The sequence below is a fragment of the Entelurus aequoreus genome, linkage group LG05, assembly GCF_033978785.1.
Source record: "Entelurus aequoreus isolate RoL-2023_Sb linkage group LG05, RoL_Eaeq_v1.1, whole genome shotgun sequence".
In the NCBI taxonomy this organism is placed as follows: domain Eukaryota; kingdom Metazoa; phylum Chordata; class Actinopteri; order Syngnathiformes; family Syngnathidae; genus Entelurus; species Entelurus aequoreus.
In genome coordinates, this window is record NC_084735.1 from 6,548,396 (window position 1) to 6,570,553 (window position 22,158).

The 22,158-nt window shown below is 36.8% G+C and overlaps 2 protein-coding genes across 2 annotated transcripts; both read right to left on the minus strand.

Moving 5' to 3' along the window:
* Positions 1-228: 228 nt before the first annotated feature.
* LOC133650084 (zinc finger and BTB domain-containing protein 17-like) lies at positions 229-12,554 on the minus strand. The gene is made up of 2 exons (XM_062046900.1): positions 12,329-12,554; positions 229-5,252 (listed from the first exon to the last, which is right to left on the minus strand). The coding sequence occupies exons 1-2, from the start codon at positions 12,498-12,500 to the stop codon at positions 4,711-4,713; spliced, it is 714 nt and encodes a 237-aa protein (XP_061902884.1). The 5' UTR covers positions 12,501-12,554; the 3' UTR covers positions 229-4,710.
* Positions 12,555-16,306: 3,752 nt separating this feature from the next.
* Positions 16,307-21,062, minus strand: LOC133650075 (major histocompatibility complex class I-related gene protein-like). Its single transcript, XM_062046886.1, has 7 exons — positions 20,888-21,062; positions 20,165-20,431; positions 18,823-19,101; positions 18,397-18,699; positions 18,226-18,330; positions 18,135-18,152; positions 16,307-16,649 (listed from the first exon to the last, which is right to left on the minus strand). The coding sequence occupies exons 1-7, from the start codon at positions 20,937-20,939 to the stop codon at positions 16,615-16,617; spliced, it is 1,059 nt and encodes a 352-aa protein (XP_061902870.1). The 5' UTR covers positions 20,940-21,062; the 3' UTR covers positions 16,307-16,614.
* Between the last annotated feature and the right edge of the window lie 1,096 nt (positions 21,063-22,158).

Below are 22,158 nucleotides of genomic sequence, written 5' to 3' on the forward strand. Positions count from 1 at the left end.
TCATAAATGTTGGGATTATTGGGATACATTTTATTTTGGGCTGTTCAGAACAACAACAAAGTACACGGCGTCACAAAACGACACACAAAACTTTTTTTCTTATTTACCGTATTTTCCGAACTATAGAGCACATCAGTATACACCGTATATATATATATATATACACACACACATATAATGACTTATTTACACAGAAAGATTTTGTAAATGTTTATTTACATACTTTTGTTTCCAAACAGGGCGGTAAAACGGCTGATCAAACAAAACAGAAGTCATGGCCACGGACCCACTAGCTGCGCAAGCTAGCTCTCCAATCAGCTAAAAGGACTCACGGTAATTAGTGAAAGTGAAACAATGCCATTGTAAGTTAATTTTATTACCAGACACTCGTAAATGTGTTAGCATATTAGCGAACGCTAACATTGCAATAGCACGTAGAAATATGCATGAAAACACTCCTATAGACATCACACATGGGACGCTTTAGTAAGTCAGAATTGTTTGTTATATTGTAAAACGTATAAATATATATATATAGCCTACAAATATATAAATATTATGTGTACATAATTATGATTGAATATTAAAAGTTTGACTCCTACCTTGTTTACGTCCGTGACGACCTCCTTAAAGTTTTGGATAACTAAACAGTGTTTTGCATTTTTTCCCATCATGCCTTGCAACGGATTTAAATGGGTGTAATTTTAAGGTTTTATGCTGATTGGATGTTTTTTATTATCCACAAAATTCAGTGAGCAGGTTGTGTTATTTGTGACCAGATTAGTAGATTTTTTCCCACTGCACCATGACTAGGGAAGGTTGTTTGGATTGGGTCATATAGGTAAATGCTGTGCACACATTTTCAAGAAAACATACTTCAAACTGAGTTACTCATGTTGTCACGTTTTTTATAATCCACAAAGTTCAGTGGGCAGGTTGTTATGTGTGACCAGATTAGTAGATTTTTCTTTCCTGCGCCATGACTAGGGAAGGTTGTTTGGATTGGGTCATATAGGTAAATGCTGTGCAGACATTTTCAAGAAAACATACTTCAAACTAAGATACTCGCTTTGTTACATTTTTTTAAATCATCATCAAAGTTCAGTGGGCAGGTTGTTTTATGTGTGACCAGATTAGTAGATTTTTCTTCCTGCACCATGACTAGGGAAGGTTGTTTGGATTGGGTCATATAGGTAAATGCTGTGCACACATTTTCAAGAAAACATACTTCAAACTGAGTTACTCATGTTATGTTTTTTTAATAATCCACAAAATTCAGTGAGCAGGTTGTGTTATTTGTGACCAGATTAGTAAATTTTTTCCCACTGCACCATGACTACGGAAGGTTGTTTGGATTGGGTCATATAGGTAAATGCTGTGCACACATTTTGAAGAAAACATACTTCAAACTGAGTTACTCATGTTGTCACGTTTTTTATAATCCACAAAGTTCAGTGGGCAGGTTGTGTGACCAGATTAGTTGATTTGTCTTTCCTGCGCCATGACTAGGGAAGGTTGTTTGGATTGGGTCATATAAGTGAATGCTGTGCACACATTTTCAAGAAAACATATTTCAAACTGAGTTACTCATGTTGTCACGTTTTTTATAATCCACAAAGTTCAGTGGGCAGGTTGTGTTGTGTGTGACCAGATTAGTAGATTTTTTTCCCTACGCCATGACTAGGGAAGCTTGTTTGGATTAGGTCATATACGTAAATGCTGTGCACACATTTTCAAGAAAACATACTTCAAACTGAGATACTCCCTTTGTTACCATTTTTTTTTGTTATCATCCACAAAGTTCAGTGGGCAAGGTTGTGTGACCAGATTAGTAGATTTTTCTTTCCTGCGCCATGACTAGGGAATGTTGTTTGGATTGGGTCATTTAAGTAAATGCTGTGCACACATTTTTAAGAAAACATACTTCAAACTGAGATACTCACTTTGTTACATTTTTTTTAATCATCCCCAAAGTTCAGTGGGCAGGTTGTGTTATGTATGACCAGATTAGTTGATTTTTCTTTCTCCGCCATGACTAGGGAAGGTTGTTTGGATTGGGTCATATGGGTAAATGCTGTGCACACATTTTCAAGAAAACATACTTCAAACTGAGTTACTCATGTTATGTTTTTTTATAATCCACAAAATTCAGTGGGCAGGTTGTATGACCAGATTAGTAGATTTTTTCCCCCGCGCCATGACTAGGGAAGGTTGTTTGGATTGGGTCATACAGGTAAATGCTGTGCACACATTTTCAAGAAAACATACTTCAAACTAAGTTACTCATGTTGTCACGTTTTTTATAATCCACAAAGTTCAGTGGGCAGGTTGTGTGACCAGATTAGTTGATTTTTCTTTCCTGCGCCATGACTAGGGAAGGTTGTTTGGATTGGGTCATATAAGTGAATGCTGTTCACACATTTTCAAGTAAACACACTTTAAACTGAGTTACTCATGTTATGTTTTTTCTCTCAATAATACACAAAGTTCAGTGGGCAGGTTGTGTTTTGTGTGACCAGATTAGTTCATTTTCTTCCCTGCGCCATGACTAGGGAAGGTTGTTTGGATTGGGTCATATAGGTAAATGCTGTGCACACATTTTCAAGAAAACATACTTCAAACTATGTTACTCATGTTGTCACATTTTTATAATCCACAAAGTTCAGTGGGCAGGTTGTGTGACCAGATTAGTTGATTTTTCTTTCCTGCGCCATGACTAGGGTAGGTTGTTTGGATTGGGTCATACAAGTAAATGCTGTGCACACATTTTCAAGAAAACATACTTCAAACTAAGTTACTCATGGTGTCACGTTTTTTATAATCCACAATGTTCAGTGGGCAGGTTGTGTGACCAGATTAATTGATTTTTCTTTCCTGCAACATGACTAAGGAAGGTTGTTTGGATTGGGTCGTATAAGTTAATGCTGTGCACACATTTTCAAGTAAACACACTTTAAACTGAGTTACTCATGTTATGTTTTTCTCTCTCAATAATACACAAAGTTCAGGGGGCAGGTTGTGTTTTGTGTGGCCAGATTAGTTCATTTTCTTCCCTGCGCCATGACTAGGGAAGGTTGTTTGGATTGGGTCATACAGGTAAATGCTGTGCACACATTTTCAAGAAAACATACTTCAAACTGAGTTACTCATGGTGTCACGTTTTTTATAATCCACAAAGTTCAGTGGGCAGGCTGTGTGACCAGATTAATTGATTTTTCTTTCCTGCGCCATGACTAAGGAAGGTTGTTTGGATTGGGTCATATAAATTAATGCTGTGCACACATTTTCAAGTAAACACACTTTAAACTGAGTTACTCATGTTATGTTTTTTTCTCTCAATAATACACAAAGTTCAGTGGGCAGGTTGTGTTTTGTGTGACCAGATTAGTTCATTTTCTTCCCTGCGCCATGACTCGGGAAGGTTGTTTGGATTGGGTCATATAAGTGAATGCTGTGCACACATTTTCAAGTAAACTCACTTTAAACTGAGTTACTCATGTTATGTTTTTTCTCTCAATAATACACAAAGTTCAGTGGGCAGGTTGTGTGACCAGATTAATTGATTTTTCTTTCCTGCACCATGACTAAGGAAGGTTGTTTGGATTGGGTCATATAAGTTAATGCTGTGCACACATTTTCAAGTAAACATACTTCAAACTGAGTTACTCATGTTGTCACGTTTTTTATAATCCACAAAGTTCAGTGGGCAGGTTGTGTGACCAGATTAGTTGATTTTTCTTTCCTGCGCCATGACTAGGGTAGGTTGTTTGGATTGGGTCATACAAGTAAATGCTGTGCACACATTTTCAAGAAAACATACTTCAAACTAAGTTACTCATGGTGTCACGTTTTTTATAATCCACAAAGTTCAGTGGGCAGGTTGTGTGACCAGATTAATTGATTTTTCTTTCCTGCGCCATGACTAAGGAAGGTTGTTTGGATTGGGTCACATAAGTTAATGCTGTGCACACATTTTCAAGTAAACACACTTTAAACTGAGTTACTCATGTTATGTTTTTTTCTCTCAATAATCCACAAAGTTCAGTGGGCAGGTTGTGTTTTGTGTGACCAGATTAGTTCATTTTCTTCCCTGCGCCATGACTAGGGAAGGTTGTTTAGATTGGGTCATATAGGTAAATGCTGTGCACACATTTTCAAGAAAACATACTTCAAACTAAGTTACTCATGTTGTCACATTTTTATAATCCACAAAGTTCAGTGGGCAGGTTGTGTGACCAGATTAGTTGATTTTTCTTTCCTGCGCCATGACTAGGGTAGGTTGTTTAGATTGGGTCATATAAGTTAATGCTGTGCACATATTTTCAAGTAAACACACTTCCAACTGAGTTACTCATGTTGTCCACTGGATGGCGACTACTTGACTCCTATGTAAAAAATATACAAAAACCCCAAATGGAATCGCAATGCTGGAGAGAAAAGTGGTAGTTAGGTCTTGTCTCTGAATCGTGCAGTCCCAGCACACCATGATTCCGACAGTTTCCGTTAGCGGTTCCTGAGCGACGTTACCTTATAAGGTCAAGTGGGGGGCGTGACGTGAGGCGGGGTTCCACCCCAAATTGCGGGAAGGTTGCACGCATCTGAATATTTTGGTGCGGAGGCAGATTTGGGGTTCCTGGCGTCCGGACCGGGTGCGGTCTGAGGTGGGCGGTCACTGAGGTAGCACGATGAGGACCCAGCCCCATCTAGTGGTCACTTGTTGTAGCGCAGGTGTGTGAGGACGCCGTCTTGAGGCGTCTGACTTTTGTGTCTCCGAATGTGTCGCTTGTAGTTGGAGTTGTCGCTGAAGCGCCGCCCGCAATCATCACAGCCGTACGGTTTTTCCCCCGTGTGCACGCGCAGGTGTTTCTGGTAGCCGTCGAAGCGGGTCAGTCTCTTGCCGCAGATGCCGCACGTGTACGACTTGTCAGCTTTGTCCTTCATGCTGTGGTCCCGCACGGCCTTGGACCGAGGTTTTCGCCGCCCGCGTGGACCGGCACGTGCGCGGGCGGCCTGCATCGATGTCCCCGGCTGGGGGTCTGAGTCGGAGTCCTCCGCGTTGTGGCGGTCGGAGAGCGGCGACGCACCGCAGACGTCGTCAGGCCACTCCTCTAAGTCGCCACTCAGGAACACGGCGACTTCGGGCTCGGAACCCGGAGGAGTGTCTTCCTGCTGGGGCTCCTCCTCTTTGACGGCCGGCGGGACATGAACTTCCAGGTTCAGACCGGCCGTCCAATCATGTGGCTCGCTGGGCGCTGACAGGAAGTGACATCACAATGTGAACTTTTTAATTCAGCTTTTTTTGTTACAACCAGCTGTTAAAGTGCTCGCTTTTAATATGAATGTTACTACATGACATATATACTTACATTATGTATACATTACATGTTATTATGAATGTTACTAGATACTACATATATACTTACATCATGTGTATATTACATGTTATTATGAATGTTACTACATGACATATATACTTACATTATGTATACATTACATGTTATTATGAATGTTACTAGATACTACATATATACTTACATCATGTGTATATTACATGTTATTATGAATGTTACTACATGACATATATACTTACATCATGTGTATATTACATGTTATTATGAATGTTACTACATGACATATATACTTACATCATGTGTATATTACATGTTATTATGAATGTTACTACATGACATATATACTTACATCATGTATATATTACATGTTATTATGATAGTTACTACATGACATATATACTTACATTATGTATACATTACATGTTATTATGAATGTTACTACATGACATATATACTTACATTATGTATATATTACATGTTATTATGAATGTTACTACATGACATATATACTTACATTATGTATACATTACATGTTATTATGAATGTTACTACATGACATATATACTTACATTATGTATATATTACATGTTATTATGAATGTTACTACATGACATATATACTTACATCATGTGTATATTACATGTTATTATGAATGTTACTACATGACATATATACTTACATCATGTATATATTACATGTTATTATGAATGTTACTACATGACATATATACTTACATTATGTATACATTACATGTTATTATGAATGTTACTACATGACATATATACTTACATTATGTATATATTACATGTTATTATGAATGTTACTACATGACATATATACTTACATCATGTGTATATTACATGTTATTATGAATGTTACTACATGACATATATACTTACATCATGTATATATTACATGTTATTATGAATGTTACTACATGACATATATACTTACATCATGTATATATTACATGTTATTATGAATGTTACTACATGACATATATACTTACATCATGTATATATTACATGTTATTATGAATGTTACTACATGACATATATACTTACATCATGTGTATATTACATGTTATTATGAATGTTACTACATGACATATATACTTACATCATGTATATATTACATGTTATTATGAATGTTACTACATGACATATATACTTACATCATGTGTATATTACATGTTATTATGAATGTTACTACATGACTTATATACTTACATCATGTGTATATTACATGTTATTATGAATGTTACTACATGACATATATACTTACATCATGTATATATTACATGTTATTATGAATGTTACTACATGACATATATACTTACATCATGTGTATATTACATGTTATTATGAATGTTACTACATGACATATATACTTACATCATGTATATATTACATGTTATTATGAATGTTACTACATGACATATATACTTACATCATGTATATATTACATGTTATTATGATAGTTACTACATGACATATATACTTACATCATGTATATATTACATGTTATTATGAATGTTACTACATGACATATATACTTATATTATGTATACATTACATGTTATTATGAATGTTACTACATGACATATATACTTACATTATGTATATATTACATGTTATTATGAATGTTACTACATGACATATATACTTACATTATGTATACATTACATGTTATTATGAATGTTACTACATGACATATATACTTACATTATGTATATATTACATGTTATTATGAATGTTACTACATGACATATATACTTACATCATGTGTATATTACACGTTATTATGAATGTTACTACATGACATATATACTTACATCATGTATATATTACATGTTATTATGAATGTTACTACATGACATATATACTTACATTATGTATACATTACATGTTATTATGAATGTTACTACATGACATATATACTTACATTATGTATATATTACATGTTATTATGAATGTTACTACATGACATATATACTTACATTATGTATACATTACATGTTATTATGAATGTTACTACATGACATATATACTTACATTATGTATATATTACATGTTATTATGAATGTTACTACATGACATATATACTTACATTATGTATACATTACATGTTATTATGAATGTTACTAGATACTACATATATACTTACATCATGTGTATATTACATGTTATTATGAATGTTACTACATGACATATATACTTACATAATGTATACATTACATGTTATTATGAATGTTACTACATGACATATATACTTACATAATGTATACATTACATGTTATTATGAATGTTACTAGATACTACATATATACTTACATCATGTGTATATTACATGTTATTATGAATGTTACTACATGACATATATACTTACATCATGTGTATATTACATGTTATTATGAATGTTACTACATGACATATATACTTACATTATGTATACATTACATGTTATTATGAATGTTACTACATGACATATATACTTACATTATGTATATATTACATGTTATTATGAATGTTACTACATGACATATATACTTACATTATGTATACATTACATGTTATTATGAATGTTACTACATGACATATATACTTACATTATGTATATATTACATGTTATTATGAATGTTACTACATGACATATATACTTACATCATGTGTATATTACATGTTATTATGAATGTTACTACATGACATATATACTTACATCATGTATATATTACATGTTATTATGAATGTTACTACATGACATATATACTTACATCATGTATACATTACATGTTATTATGAATGTTACTACATGACATATATACTTACATTATGTATATATTACATGTTATTATGAATGTTACTACATGACATATATACTTACATCATGTGTATATTACATGTTATTATGAATGTTACTACATGACATATATACTTACATCATGTATATATTACATGTTATTATGAATGTTACTACATGACATATATACTTACATCATGTATATATTACATGTTATTATGAATGTTACTACATGACATATATACTTACATCATGTATATATTACATGTTATTATGAATGTTACTACATGACATATATACTTACATCATGTGTATATTACATGTTATTATGAATGTTACTACATGACATATATACTTACATCATGTATATATTACATGTTATTATGAATGTTACTACATGACATATATACTTACATTATGTATACATTACATGTTATTATGAATGTTACTAGATACTACATATATACTTACATCATGTGTATATTACATGTTATTATGAATGTTACTACATGACATATATACTTACATCATGTGTATATTACATGTTATTATGAATGTTACTACATGACATATGTACTTACATCATGTGTATATTGCATGTTGTTATGAATGTTACTACATGACATATACTTAAATCATGTGTATATTACATGTTATTATGAATGTTACTACATGACATATATACTTACATCATGTATATATTACATGTTATTATGAATGTTACTACATGACATATATACTTACATCATGTGTATATTACATGTTATTATGAATGTTACTACATGACTTATATACTTACATCATGTATATATTACATGTTATTATGAATGTTACTACATGACATATATACTTACATCATGTATATATGTCATGTTATTATGAATGTTACTACATGACATATATACTTACATCATGTGTATATTACATGTTATTATGAATGTTACTACATGACATATATACTTACATCATGTATATATTACATGTTATTATGAATGTTACTACATGACATATATACTTACATCATGTGTATATTACATGTTATTATGAATGTTACTACATGACTTATATACTTACATCATGTATATATTACATGTTATTATGAATGTTACTACATGACATATATACTTACATCATGTGTATATTACATGTTATGAATTTTACTAGATACTACATATGTATATTACATGTTATTATGAATGTTACTACATGACATATATACTTACATCATGTGTATATTACATGTTATGAATTTTACTAGATACTACATATGTATATTACATGTTATTATGAATGTTACTAGACACTACATATGTATATTACATGTTATTATGAATGTTAGTAGACACTACATATGTATATTACATGTTATTATGAATGTTACTAGACACTACATATGTATATTACATGTTATTATGAATGTTACTAGACACTACATATTTATATTACATGTTATTATGAATGTTACTAGACACTACATATGTATATTACATGTTATTATGAATGTTACTAGACACTACATATGTATATTACATGTTATTATGAATGTTACTAGACACTACATATGTATATTACATGTTATTATGAATGTTACTAGACACTACATATGTATATTACATGTTATTATGAATTTTACTAGACACTACATATGTATATTACATGTTATTATGAATGTTACTAGACACTACATATGCATATTACATGTTATTATGAATGTTACTAGACACTACATATGTATATTACATGTTATTATGAATGTTACTAGACACTACATATGTATATTACATGTTATTATGAATGTTACTAGACACTACATATGTATATTACATGTTATTATGAATTTTACTAGACACTACATATGTATATTACATGTTATTATGAATGTTACTAGACACTACGTATGTATATTACATGTTATTATGAATGTTACTAGACACTACGTATGTATATTACATGTTATTATGAATGTTACTAGACACTACATATGTATATTACATGTTATTATGAATGTTACTAGACACTACGTATGTATATTACATGTTATTATGAATGTTACTAGACACTACATATGTATATTACATGTTATTATGAATGTTACTAGACACTACATATGTATATTACATGTTATTATGAATGTTACTAGACACTACATATGTATATTACATGTTATTATGAATGTTACTAGACACTACATATGTATATTACATGTTATTATGAATTTTACTAGACACTACATATGTATATTACATGTTATTATGAATGTTACTAGACACTACGTATGTATATTACATGTTATTATGAATGTTACTAGACACTACGTATGTATATTACATGTTATTATGAATGTTACTAGACACTACATATGTATATTACATGTTATTATGAATTTTACTAGACACTACATATGTATATTACATGTTATTATGAATGTTACTAGACACTACGTATGTATATTACATGTTATTATGAATGTTACTAGACACTACGTATGTATAATACATGTTATTATGAATGTTACTAGACACTACGTATGTATATTACATGTTATTATGAATGTTACTAGACACTACATATGTATATTACATGTTATTATGAATGTTACTAGACACTACGTATGTATATTACATGTTATTATGAATGTTACTAGACACTACATATGTATATTACATGTTATTATGAATGTTACTAGACACTACATATGTATATTACATGTTATTATGAATGTTACTAGACACTACATATGTATATTACATGTTATTATGAATGTTACTAGACACTACATATGTATATTACATGTTATTATGAATTTTACTAGACACTACATATGTATATTACATGTTATTATGAATGTTACTAGACACTACATATGTATATTACATGTTATTATGAATGTTACTAGACACTGCATATGTATATTACATGTTATTATGAATGTTATTAGATACTACATATGTATATTACATGTTATTATGAATGTTACTAGACACTACATATGTATATTACATGTTTTATGAATGTTACTAGACACTACATATGTATATTACATGTTATTATGAATGTTACTAGACACTACATATGTATATTACATGTTATTATGAATGTTACTAGACACTACATATGTATATTACATGTTATTATGAATGTTACTAGACACTACATATGTATATTACATGTTATTATGAATGTTATTAGATACTACATATGCATATTACATGTTTTATGAATGTTACTAGATAATACATATATATTACATGTTATTATGGATGTTACTAGACACTACATATTTATATTACATGTTATTATGAATGTTACTAGACACTACATATGTATATTACATGTTATTATGAATGTTACTAGACACTACATATGTATATTACATGTTATTATGAATGTTACTAGACACTACATATGTATATTACATGTTATTATGAATGTTACTAGACACTACATATGTATATTACATGTTTTATGAATGTTACTAGATAATACATATATATTACATGTTATTATGAATGTTACTAGACACTACATATGTATATTACATGTTATTATGAATGTTACTAGACACTACATATGTATATTACATGTTATTATGAATGTTACTAGATATTACATGTTATTATGAATGTTACTAGACACTACATATGTATATTACATGTTATTATGAATGTTACTAGACACTACATATGTATATTACATGTTATTATGAATGTTACTAGACACTACATATGTATATTACATGTTATTATGAATGTTACTAGACACTACATATGTATATTACATGTTATTATGAATGTTACTAGACACTACATATGTATATTACATGTTATTATGAATGTTACTAGACACTACATATGTATATTACATGTTATTATGAATGTTACTAGATATTACATATGTATATTACATGTTATTATGAATGTTACTAGACACTACATATATACTTCCAGCATGTGTAAAGTGTTATAGGCGGACTATTGCATGTATTCACTGGTTAGAATGTATTCCAGAAAGAAAAACGCACGTGTTTGTCAGTCAAACTGGACTAAGTTGAGTCCGCCATGTTTGTTTGTGTTCATCCGGCTGAAAGTTAGCTGGAATATCAAACATGTTCGGGTCGGACTGAGCCTTAAAGTCGGACTTAAAAGTATCGGGAGTGTTGTAAAAAAGCAATGTTAGACCTGCGCTGAAGGAGACTTGCAGAAGCCGCCGCTGCCGCTGGATCTCCCGCCTGGAGCAGCACAGCTCCCGCTCCAACTCGGCGATGGTGCTGCCGAACACGGCCAGGATCTCCTCCGCCACCTCGGCCATGCGCTGGTTGATGAGCAGACGCAGCATGTCCACTTTGGCCATTTTCTACAAAAAAGTCCCGTGTGCCGCACAAAATGAATCACTGGGCCGCTTGGGACGCACCACTTCCGGGCGTCTGCCGCGCCAATTCCGGGCGGTGGCTCGTTTCGGCGCCCCCTGCTGGCGCGGAGGTGCTGGTGCTCGCGAAACAACACCACGTGACAAGCCTCCATGCAAATCAAACAAAGTACAGGTCGACTTTTATGTCGTTTAGTTGATTTATGTCAGCGTTTGTTCATTGTGACGTTACTTATCACCCACATCTTGCTCAGCAAACGTCCCAAAGGTAGGCTGACCATATTGTGAAATCCCAAAAAGAGGACACATATATGCGGGACTAGGTGAACATTTGCCAATGATACTCCAACTTGCTTCATAAGTAATATGTTTATTTAAATAAAGCATTTTTTCTCCTATGTTGACAGTAGTGTTGGCGCTAGGAATGTTCAAAATGGGGTCCCAGGGACCCCATCAAATCATACAAATGGGGTCCCACTTTTTTGTAAGCGTTTTGAAAACAAAGGACAAATGTATGCATTATCCTGTTATATCTCACATTCTATGTTGCGTTTTGGAAAAAGGTTTGTCATAAACGAGCTCTCGCCCTGCACAGCCGTTTTGCGCTTTGTAGTGCGGATATGGGCTTGTAGATCTTTATTTGCCACAGACATACACGTTCCTGCTTTGCACACAGTGCATTCTGCTTCCCATGTGTCACGGCCAGGACCAAAAACACAAATACTTTTTCCGCAAATCATCCGTGAAGTTGCATTTACTTTTCGGCATTTCTTGTTTTCATGTCTGTCTCTCCACTCACTAGCTCTCTCGCTCTCTGTCTCTGCCCCTCCCTCACCAATGTTTCTGCGTGCGCACCTTCACAGCTTGTTTTGTTTAACCCCTTCTTAACTTAACAACACCACGTGACAAGCCTCCATGCAAATAAAACAAAGTACAGGTCGACTTTTATGTCGTTTAGTTGATTGATGTCAGCGTTTGTTCATTGTGACGTTACATATCACCCACATCTTGCTCAGCAAACGTCCCAAAGGTAGGCTGACCATATTGTGAAATCCCAAAAAGAGGACACATATATGCGTGCCAAGGCGGGCAGCACGCCAAGGCCGGGACTAGGTGAACATTTGCCAATGATACTCCAACTTGCTTCATAAGTAATATATTTATTTAAATAAAGCATTTTTTCTCCTATGTTGACAGTAGTGTTGGCGCTAGGAATGTTCAAAATGGGGTCCCAGGGACCCCATCAAATCATACAAATGGGGTCCCACAGTAGATTTTTGGGGTACCACTTTTTTGTAAGCGTTTTGAAAACAAATGTATGCATTATCCTGTTGTATCTCACATTCTATGTTGCGTTTTGGAAAAAGGTTGTCATAAACGAGCTCTCGCCCTGCACAGCCGTTTTGCGCTTTGTAGTGCGGATATGGGCTTGTAGATCTTTATTTGCCACAGATATACACGTTCCTGCTTTGCACACAGTGCATTCTGCTTCCCATGTGTCACGGCCAGGACCAAAAACACAAATACTTTTTCCGCAAATCATCCGTGAAGTTGCATTTACTTTTCGGCATTTCTTGTTTTCATGTCTGTCTCTCCACTCACTAGCTCTCTCGCTCTCTGTCTCTGCCCCTCCCTCACCAATGTTTCTGCGTGCGCAACTTCACAGCTTGTTTTGTTTAACCCCTTCTTAACTTAACCCTAGAGTCTAGGGTCGGCAACCTTTATCACTCAAAGAGCCATTTTGACGAGTTTCACAAATGAAAGAAGACAATGGGAGCCTCAAAACTCTTTTGAAATTTAAAATGAAATAACACTGTATACAAAGCTTTTTACTGCTTTGTGCTATGTTTAAACCAGGGGTCTCAGACACGCGCCCCAGTTTAAAGTTAGTGCGGCTCGCGAGATTCACATGAATGGCGTTCAACAGCGTCATAGTTGCCAATCCTCCCACTTTTCCCGGGAGACACCCGAGATTTGGGCGTGATGGCACTGCCCTTAGCGCATACTTGCCAACCTTGAGACCTCCAATATCGGGGGGCAGGGGGTGGGGGGCGTGGTTTTTTACAGCTAGAATTCACCAACTCGAGTATTTCATATACATTTCATATATATATATATGTATGAAATACTTGACTTTCAGTGAATTCTAGCTATATATATATATATTTATTTTATTTACATATAAAAGAAATACTTGAATTTCAGTGTTCCAGTGGCTATCCATTAGATGGCAGTATTGTCCTGTTCAACTTGCAAGCGTATTTCTTCATCTTGCTCGTCGATGGCGTCGCCATGTCTGTAATTTCCTCGTTCTTCTGCTTCCTCTCCTTGTTGTGTGCGCAGTTGTGCACTCCACTCTCTAAAAGCCCTAGATGTTATGACGTCATTGGGCAGGCAAGCTGTTTTATTGTGGGAAAGCGGACGTGAGAACAGGCTGTCCCCACTCAGTCTCAGCTCCGCATTGAGCTGGAGGGGGCGTGGCCTCCAGCTCCGGCTGAATACCGGGAGTTTGTCGGGAGAAAATCTCTGACGGGAGGTTGTCGGGAGAGGCGCTGAATATCGGGATTCTCCCACTAAAAACGGGAGGGTTGGCGAGTATGCCTTAGCGCCCTCTACAGCCTGCTTACACAGCGTACCTGCTCGGACACATGCTGAATGCATCTTCTGCTTTCACACGAAAATGACAGCAAAGCTTACTTGGACAGCAAAGCTTACTTGTTCAGCAGCCACACAGCTTACACTGACGGCGGACGTATAAAACAACTTTAACACTGTTACGTTACAAATATGCGCCACACTGTGAACCCACACCAAAAAAGAATGACAAATACATTTCTCGAGAACCTCCGCACCGTAACACAACATAAACACAACACAACAAATACCCAGAATCCCATGCAGCCCTAACTCTCCCAGTCTACACGCCCCGCTAGCACCAAAAGTGTAAAATTAGATGAAAAAGGTTAGCAAGCGTAAGTTAGCTTGCTAGCATGCTATAGTTTGCATGCTAATGGGTAAAAAAATGTCACATACCAAGTTATATGACTCTAAGGTGTACGGCTGGGGAATTACAGTAAAAAGTGAAAAATAGCTTAAAAAAAAGTTAGCACTTGAATGTAAGCATGCTAACTTTAGCACGCTAACGGTGTCACATACCAAGTTATAAGACTCTAAGGTGTATGGCTGTGGATAGAGAGAAAAAAAAAAAAAAGTGTAAAATTAGATGAAAAAGGTTAGCAAGCGTAAGTTAGCTTGCTAGCATGCTATAGTTTGCATGCTAATGGGTAAAAAAATGTCACATACCAAGTTATATGAGTCTAAGGTGTACGGCTGGGGAATTACAGTAAAAAGTGAAAAATAGCTTAAAAAAAAGTTAGCACTTGAATGTAAGCATGCTAACTTTAGCACGCTAACGGTGTCACATACCAAGTTATATGACTCTGGTGTAAACGTAGCACAAAAAGTAAGCACGCTAAAGTTAGCAGTTAGCTTGTGTCACGTACCAAGTTATGACTCTAAGGTGTACAGCTGGGGAAATAGAGTAAATAGTGTAAAATAGCTTTAAAAAAAAAAAGTTAGCACTTGAATGTAAGCATGCTAACTTTAGCACGCTAACAGTTAACAAGTTATATGACTGTAGTGTAGTTTGTATGGCTGCGGAATTAGACAAAAAAAAAAAGCGTGAAATTTGCACACAAACAAAAGTTAGCACAGTGATGTTAGCATGACAGGAAATACAACTTTTACATGTCTAATGAGTTTAGATGTTTATCAATTAAAGATTTAGCGTCCAAACACTTAGAGTTTCCTCATCCTTGGAACAATAAACATAATACTTTAGCACGTGTACAATCAACTAATGTTGGCTTTTTAAGTGAATGATCAACATATTTTGTCTTTTGAAGGGTTTAAGTTAATTATTTTGTCTTCTGAATGCTTTCTTTGCACACTAAACCTTCTTCTTGTTCCAGACTAACTCTTTGCACACTAACCCTTCTTCTTGTACCACACTAACTTTATTCTTCTATTCAGTTTTGCTTTGTCCACCGGACCAAGACCAAGACTGGCCTCATGCTGAGTCACGTGACCAAGATTGGCCTCATGGCGCCATCTTCTGGCCTTCCTCCTCAGTGCCTGCAAAATCATACTTGATTATCTCTCACACAAACTACACAAGTATTACACAATAACTGCTGCTAAAGTCTGCCAGCTAATGTTAGCGACCTAAAGTCTGCGAGCTAATTGTCTGCTGGCTGATGACTGATAGCTCATATATGCTAGCAAATGTCTTATAGCTAATATTTGCTAGCTGCAGTCTGCTAGCTGATGTCTGCTAGCTGCTGTCTGCTAGCTGCTGTCTGCCATCTGTTAACTAATGTCTTATAGCTAATATTTGCTAGCTGATGTCTGCTAACTGCTGTCTGACGTCTGTTAGCTAATGTCTTATAGCTAATATTTGCTAGCTCTCTAGGTCGTCCTCAGACGAGCCTTCCATCGTTGCTTCCAGTCATCCCGATTCTCCATACATTTAGCCAGTTCCTTGGTACTCTGAGCTCCTGCATCCTTCCTGAGTACGTCCACATATGTTAGTGTGGGACGTCCTCTTGACTGATACCCACGTGTTGGTTCCCACAGCACCAATTTGCTGGCTGGCAGCTCCTGAAGCCTTTGGCAGTGTCCTGCTAGTCTCATTCTCCTTACAGCAATCTTTCTCGCTCACCCATGGTATTCCCTTGTAGAGGATTCTGTTGGTTACGTGCGCACTCTTGTTGATGTTAAGCACTGCACGCAGCATCCTGGTGTAGCATCCATCCGGAGACTTCTCCAGGATTGGCTTCAGGGTCCAGCATTCGCTGCCATAGAGGAGAACGGACTCAACTGTCGCGTAGAAGAAGCTGAGTTTGATTTGGCGGGGGAGGTTGGAGTTCCATACTCTGGTCATGCCGTTCAGGGCCCTCCAGGCAAGTGCCTTCCTCACTTTTAGATCTTGCTCAGTTGACTTGACCCATGCGCCCAGGTATTTGAAGTCCTCAACTTCTTTCAGCAAAGTGCCTCCTGCTGTTATCAGAGGTTTTTGTTCTGGTGGAACGTTGTAGGTCATGACCTCAGTTTTCTTGGCATTTAGCCTAAGGCCAACCTTGACGCACTGTAGCTCTACCCTGTGTAGTAGTTCTTGTGCTTGTTCAACGTTGTTGGAGAGCAGACTGATGTCATCCGCATGGTCAAGGTCTGTCAGGACCACTGCCGGTTGTCGACTCGACTTCCTTGGGGTCAGCGTGTAGCCAAGTTCCTGCTCTCGCCCATTTATTGCCTTCCTGAGCGCATGATCAAGGACTATGATGAAGAGGAAGGGGGCTAGTGTATCCCCTTGTATAACTCCCGCCAGGATGTCAAACTCCTCGCTGTTGCCATCTGGGGTCACCACCCCAGCCCTTGTTCTTGCGTACATGGACTCTATTGCTCGGAGTAGGTTCGGGGGAATACTGTATGCCTTCAGGATCTTCACCATCGTAGCTGATGTCTGCTAACTGCTGTCTGCTAGCTGCTGTCTGACATCTGCTAGCAGCTGTCTGCTAGCAGCTGACTGCTAACTGATGACTGCTAGCTGATCACACTCACCATGCTGCAAAGTTGGAGCTGAAACCAGAAGAAAACAAAGCACAAGGGTGAGGTGTTTGCACGCTGCTATGACAACTTTCAAACCGCTCACCTTGTCTCTTCTTCCAAACAAAAAAACCGATGGCGGCGGCAGCGGCGAGGACCACAAGGGCGGCGAGGAGCGCGGCGACGGGAACGAGGACGTTGGGAGGCTCCACTGTAGGAGAGCCGGGAAGAAGCGTGTTGGCAGGAAGTGGCTGGAAGAGCGCCGGTGTGCACTCACCATAGTTGGTCAAGATCTTGGACGCGTCCAAGCCGACCACGATGTTCTCCTGGAGTCCGGACAGTCGGAAGACGCAGGCGTACCTGGACCAGTCGTGTGGCGGCAGCGCGCTGACGTCCAAACTCACGCTGAGCTGGAAGGTGTTGTCGTGGTTGGGCAGGAGCTCGCCGTGCTCCACGTGCTCGTGGAGCTCCACCCGGTCCCGGGTCCAGAACATGTTGGCCACGTCAGGGTAGAAGCCCGTGGCGTGGCACGTGACCGGCGAGGACGGACTGGTCTGGAGCAGAGACACCCGGGGACGCTCTGGATGGACAGAGGACAAGAAGGCCAGTGTCCACCGGTGGGCGCCCCCGGGGGACCGAAACTAAGGGCGCCCCCCGGTGGACCGAGACTAAGGGCGCCACCCGGTGGACTGAGACTAGTTACCGATTCTGCGCAGGACACTTTGGCCGAGTTCCAGGGTGCGATTGAGGCGCTGAGGACACTCTTTCAGCAGGCGGTGCACCATGAACTCCATCCAGCCCTGGTTGTCGTTCCACTTCCTCTGGGTGGCGTCCATGGGAGGCTTCAGGGAGATCCAGCGCCGCTGCTCCATGTCCAGGTACAAGGTGTCCTCTCCGTCGTAGCTGTGGTGGTTGAAACCCCGGAACACACCCAAGTCCTCATCGTACTCACAGCCGTGCAACACCTGGAACACGTGCACACCTGCACACCAGGAGAACTGCTTTGTTCACTCACTCATTGACTGACTCACTCACTCACTCACTCACTCAATCATCTATCTTCTCACTCATTTACTCACTCACTGACACTCTCTCAGTCATTGACTGATTCGTTGACTCACTTACTCACTCATTGACTCTCTCACTCATTGACTGACTCACTCACTCAGTTATTGACAGATTCATTGACTCACTTACTCACTCATTGGCTGACTCACTCATTCAGTGACTTATTCACTCCTTGACTCACTTAATGACTCATTGAATAATTCATTGACTCACTCGCTCACTCACTCATTCAATGCCTCACTCAATCACTCCGACGTACTAATTTACACTCACATACTCACTCATTGATTGAGCCATTGACTCACTCACTTGCTCATTGAGACACTCAGTCATTGACTCATTAACACACTCATTGACTCAATTATTGACTCACTCACTCAGTCAAACACACACTGGCTGACTCATTGACTCACTCGCTCACTCATTGAATCAATCACTCACTTAGTGACTGATTCATTGATTTATTCACTCATTGACTCACTTACTGACTCATTGACTCACTTATTGACTCACTCACTCAGTCAAACACACACTGGCTGACTCATTGACTCACTCGCTCACTCATTGAATCAATCACTCACTTAGTGACTGATTCATTGATTTATTCACTCATTGACTCACTTACTGACTCATTGACTAATTAATTGACTCACTCACTCACTCGTCACTCCGACTTACTTACTCATTTACACTCACATACTCACTCATTGATTGAGCCTTTGACTCATTGACTCACTCACACTCACATGCTCATTGAGTCATTCAGTCATTGACTCAATCATTGACTCACTCACTCATTAACACACTCCCTGGCTGAGTCATTGACTCACTCACTCACATTGTTATGATTACTTTCTTTTCACCACAAACCAACAATTCCCAGATTAGTGTACAACATTAAAGGTAAATATTCTTCTTATCACAATGACGTCACTGACGAATGCTAATGCTAATGCTAACGGGGCAGGAATGGTCACCTTCGGTGCGGTTGAAGCGCTTCCTCAGAATGTCGATGTTGATCCTCCCAAAGTGGTCTTGGCGCTCCCAGAAGTCGGTCTGGGTCTTCCAGTAGTCCGGGTCCAGGTCTGACATCCGCTTCATCCAGTCCTGGGACGGCCCGGCGGTGTTGCTGACGCTGTCGTAGTGGTCGGTTTGGATCCCGTCCACCACCACTACCGCCACCGTGGTGGGCAGCGTGGGGATGCCGGTGGTCACCGTGTAGACGTGCCACAGGGAGTGCGTCGCTGATGACCACACAAACCGGAACCGGAAGTTACTTGACATATTGACCAATCCGTGTTGCCATTATATTATAAAAAAAGTTAATATTTATTTATTTATCATTTAATATCAACATATTTGATGTTATCGCACGTAATAGCATGTAAAATAAAAAATGACTTTTGAAGTAAAATTGACCAACCCTGGTCACAAGCTACTATTATTGTTAGCATGTTAGCATCGCCACAAACCGGAACCGGAAGTTACTTGACATATTGACCAATCCATGTTGCCGTTATATTATAAAAAAAAGGTAATATCAACATATTTGATATTATCGCACGTAATAGTGTGTAGAATAAGAATATAAAAAATGACTTTTGAAGTAAAATGAACCAACCCTGGTCACAAGCTACTGTTATTGTTAGCATGTTGCTAAAGTTCAACGGAGCGAAACAAGACTTCGACGTTGCTCTTACCAGGAGATGCGAGGCGGCAGCAGAGAAGAAAAAAGAATATCACTTCCTCCATTTAGCACCAATTTTCCTCGTCGAAACGAAGTTAAAACATTGTAAGCCGCCGTGTGGCACGCAGTTGACAAGTTCTGTACTTTGGAATCCGGTAGTGACGTCATACCGGAAGTTGGTGTCCAGCGGTACAGTGGCCGACGAGGGACAAGACGTTAAAAAAAATATCTCTTTGAGAATATCGCAGCTCAGGAAGATATACTCGGACTTTTTGGGGGGAGTTGCTGGTAGATATATTTGACACCTGCTGACCCAGACCGTGTAGAAGGTACAGGAGACGATTTCAATACAGTTGTTGAGTATTTTCCAGCACTTTCATACCAAGAATATCTTCTCTGGTCCTAGTTCCGCCTACAACCGGAAGTTCTGAGTGACCAATCAGGCGTCAGGACCCGCCCACTGACTTTGACGGCTGAGTTTGACAGATGAACTCAATTCATGACACACACGTTCGTTCAAAAACATTGAGAAAATAATTCATTAAATGGTGAAATCCTTAAATGAACACTGAAAGGATTAATTCAATTGCGATAATTACATAAAAAAGAAATAACTTTATTAAAAAACATACAATTATTAAAGTGTCAATAATGACATGGTGAAATTAAGAAATAATTAAAATGTGAAATAATTGAACACATTCTTAAATTATGAAGTAATTAAATCGTGAAACAATTAAATACATCAATTATGAAATAATGAATACAACCCTGAAATTATTAAAATAATAAAATAGATAAAAAAAACATTATTATAGGTTATTAAATGAAATAATTAATCAAATGGTGAAATAATGAATCATGAAATCATTGAATAATAATAAATAAAAATTAAACAGATAATTTAATTAAAATAATACAAAATTGAAGCATTGGATTATTGAATAACTAATTAGATCCTGACATAATTAAATAAATGGTTAAATGATTAAATAAGTAAATCGTGAAATAATTCAATACGTGATCAAATTATGAAATAATTAATACAACCATGAAATTATACAAAAATATAAATTAAAAACATTATTATAGATTTATGAAATAATTATTTAAATGATGAAATAATGAATTAAATCGTGAACTCATTGAATAATAATACATAATAATTATACAGATCATTAAATTAAAATATTAAAAATTGAAGCGTTGGATTATTGAATAACTAATTAGATCCTGACATAAGTAAATACATTGTTAAATTCTGAAATAAGTCAATTGTGAAAT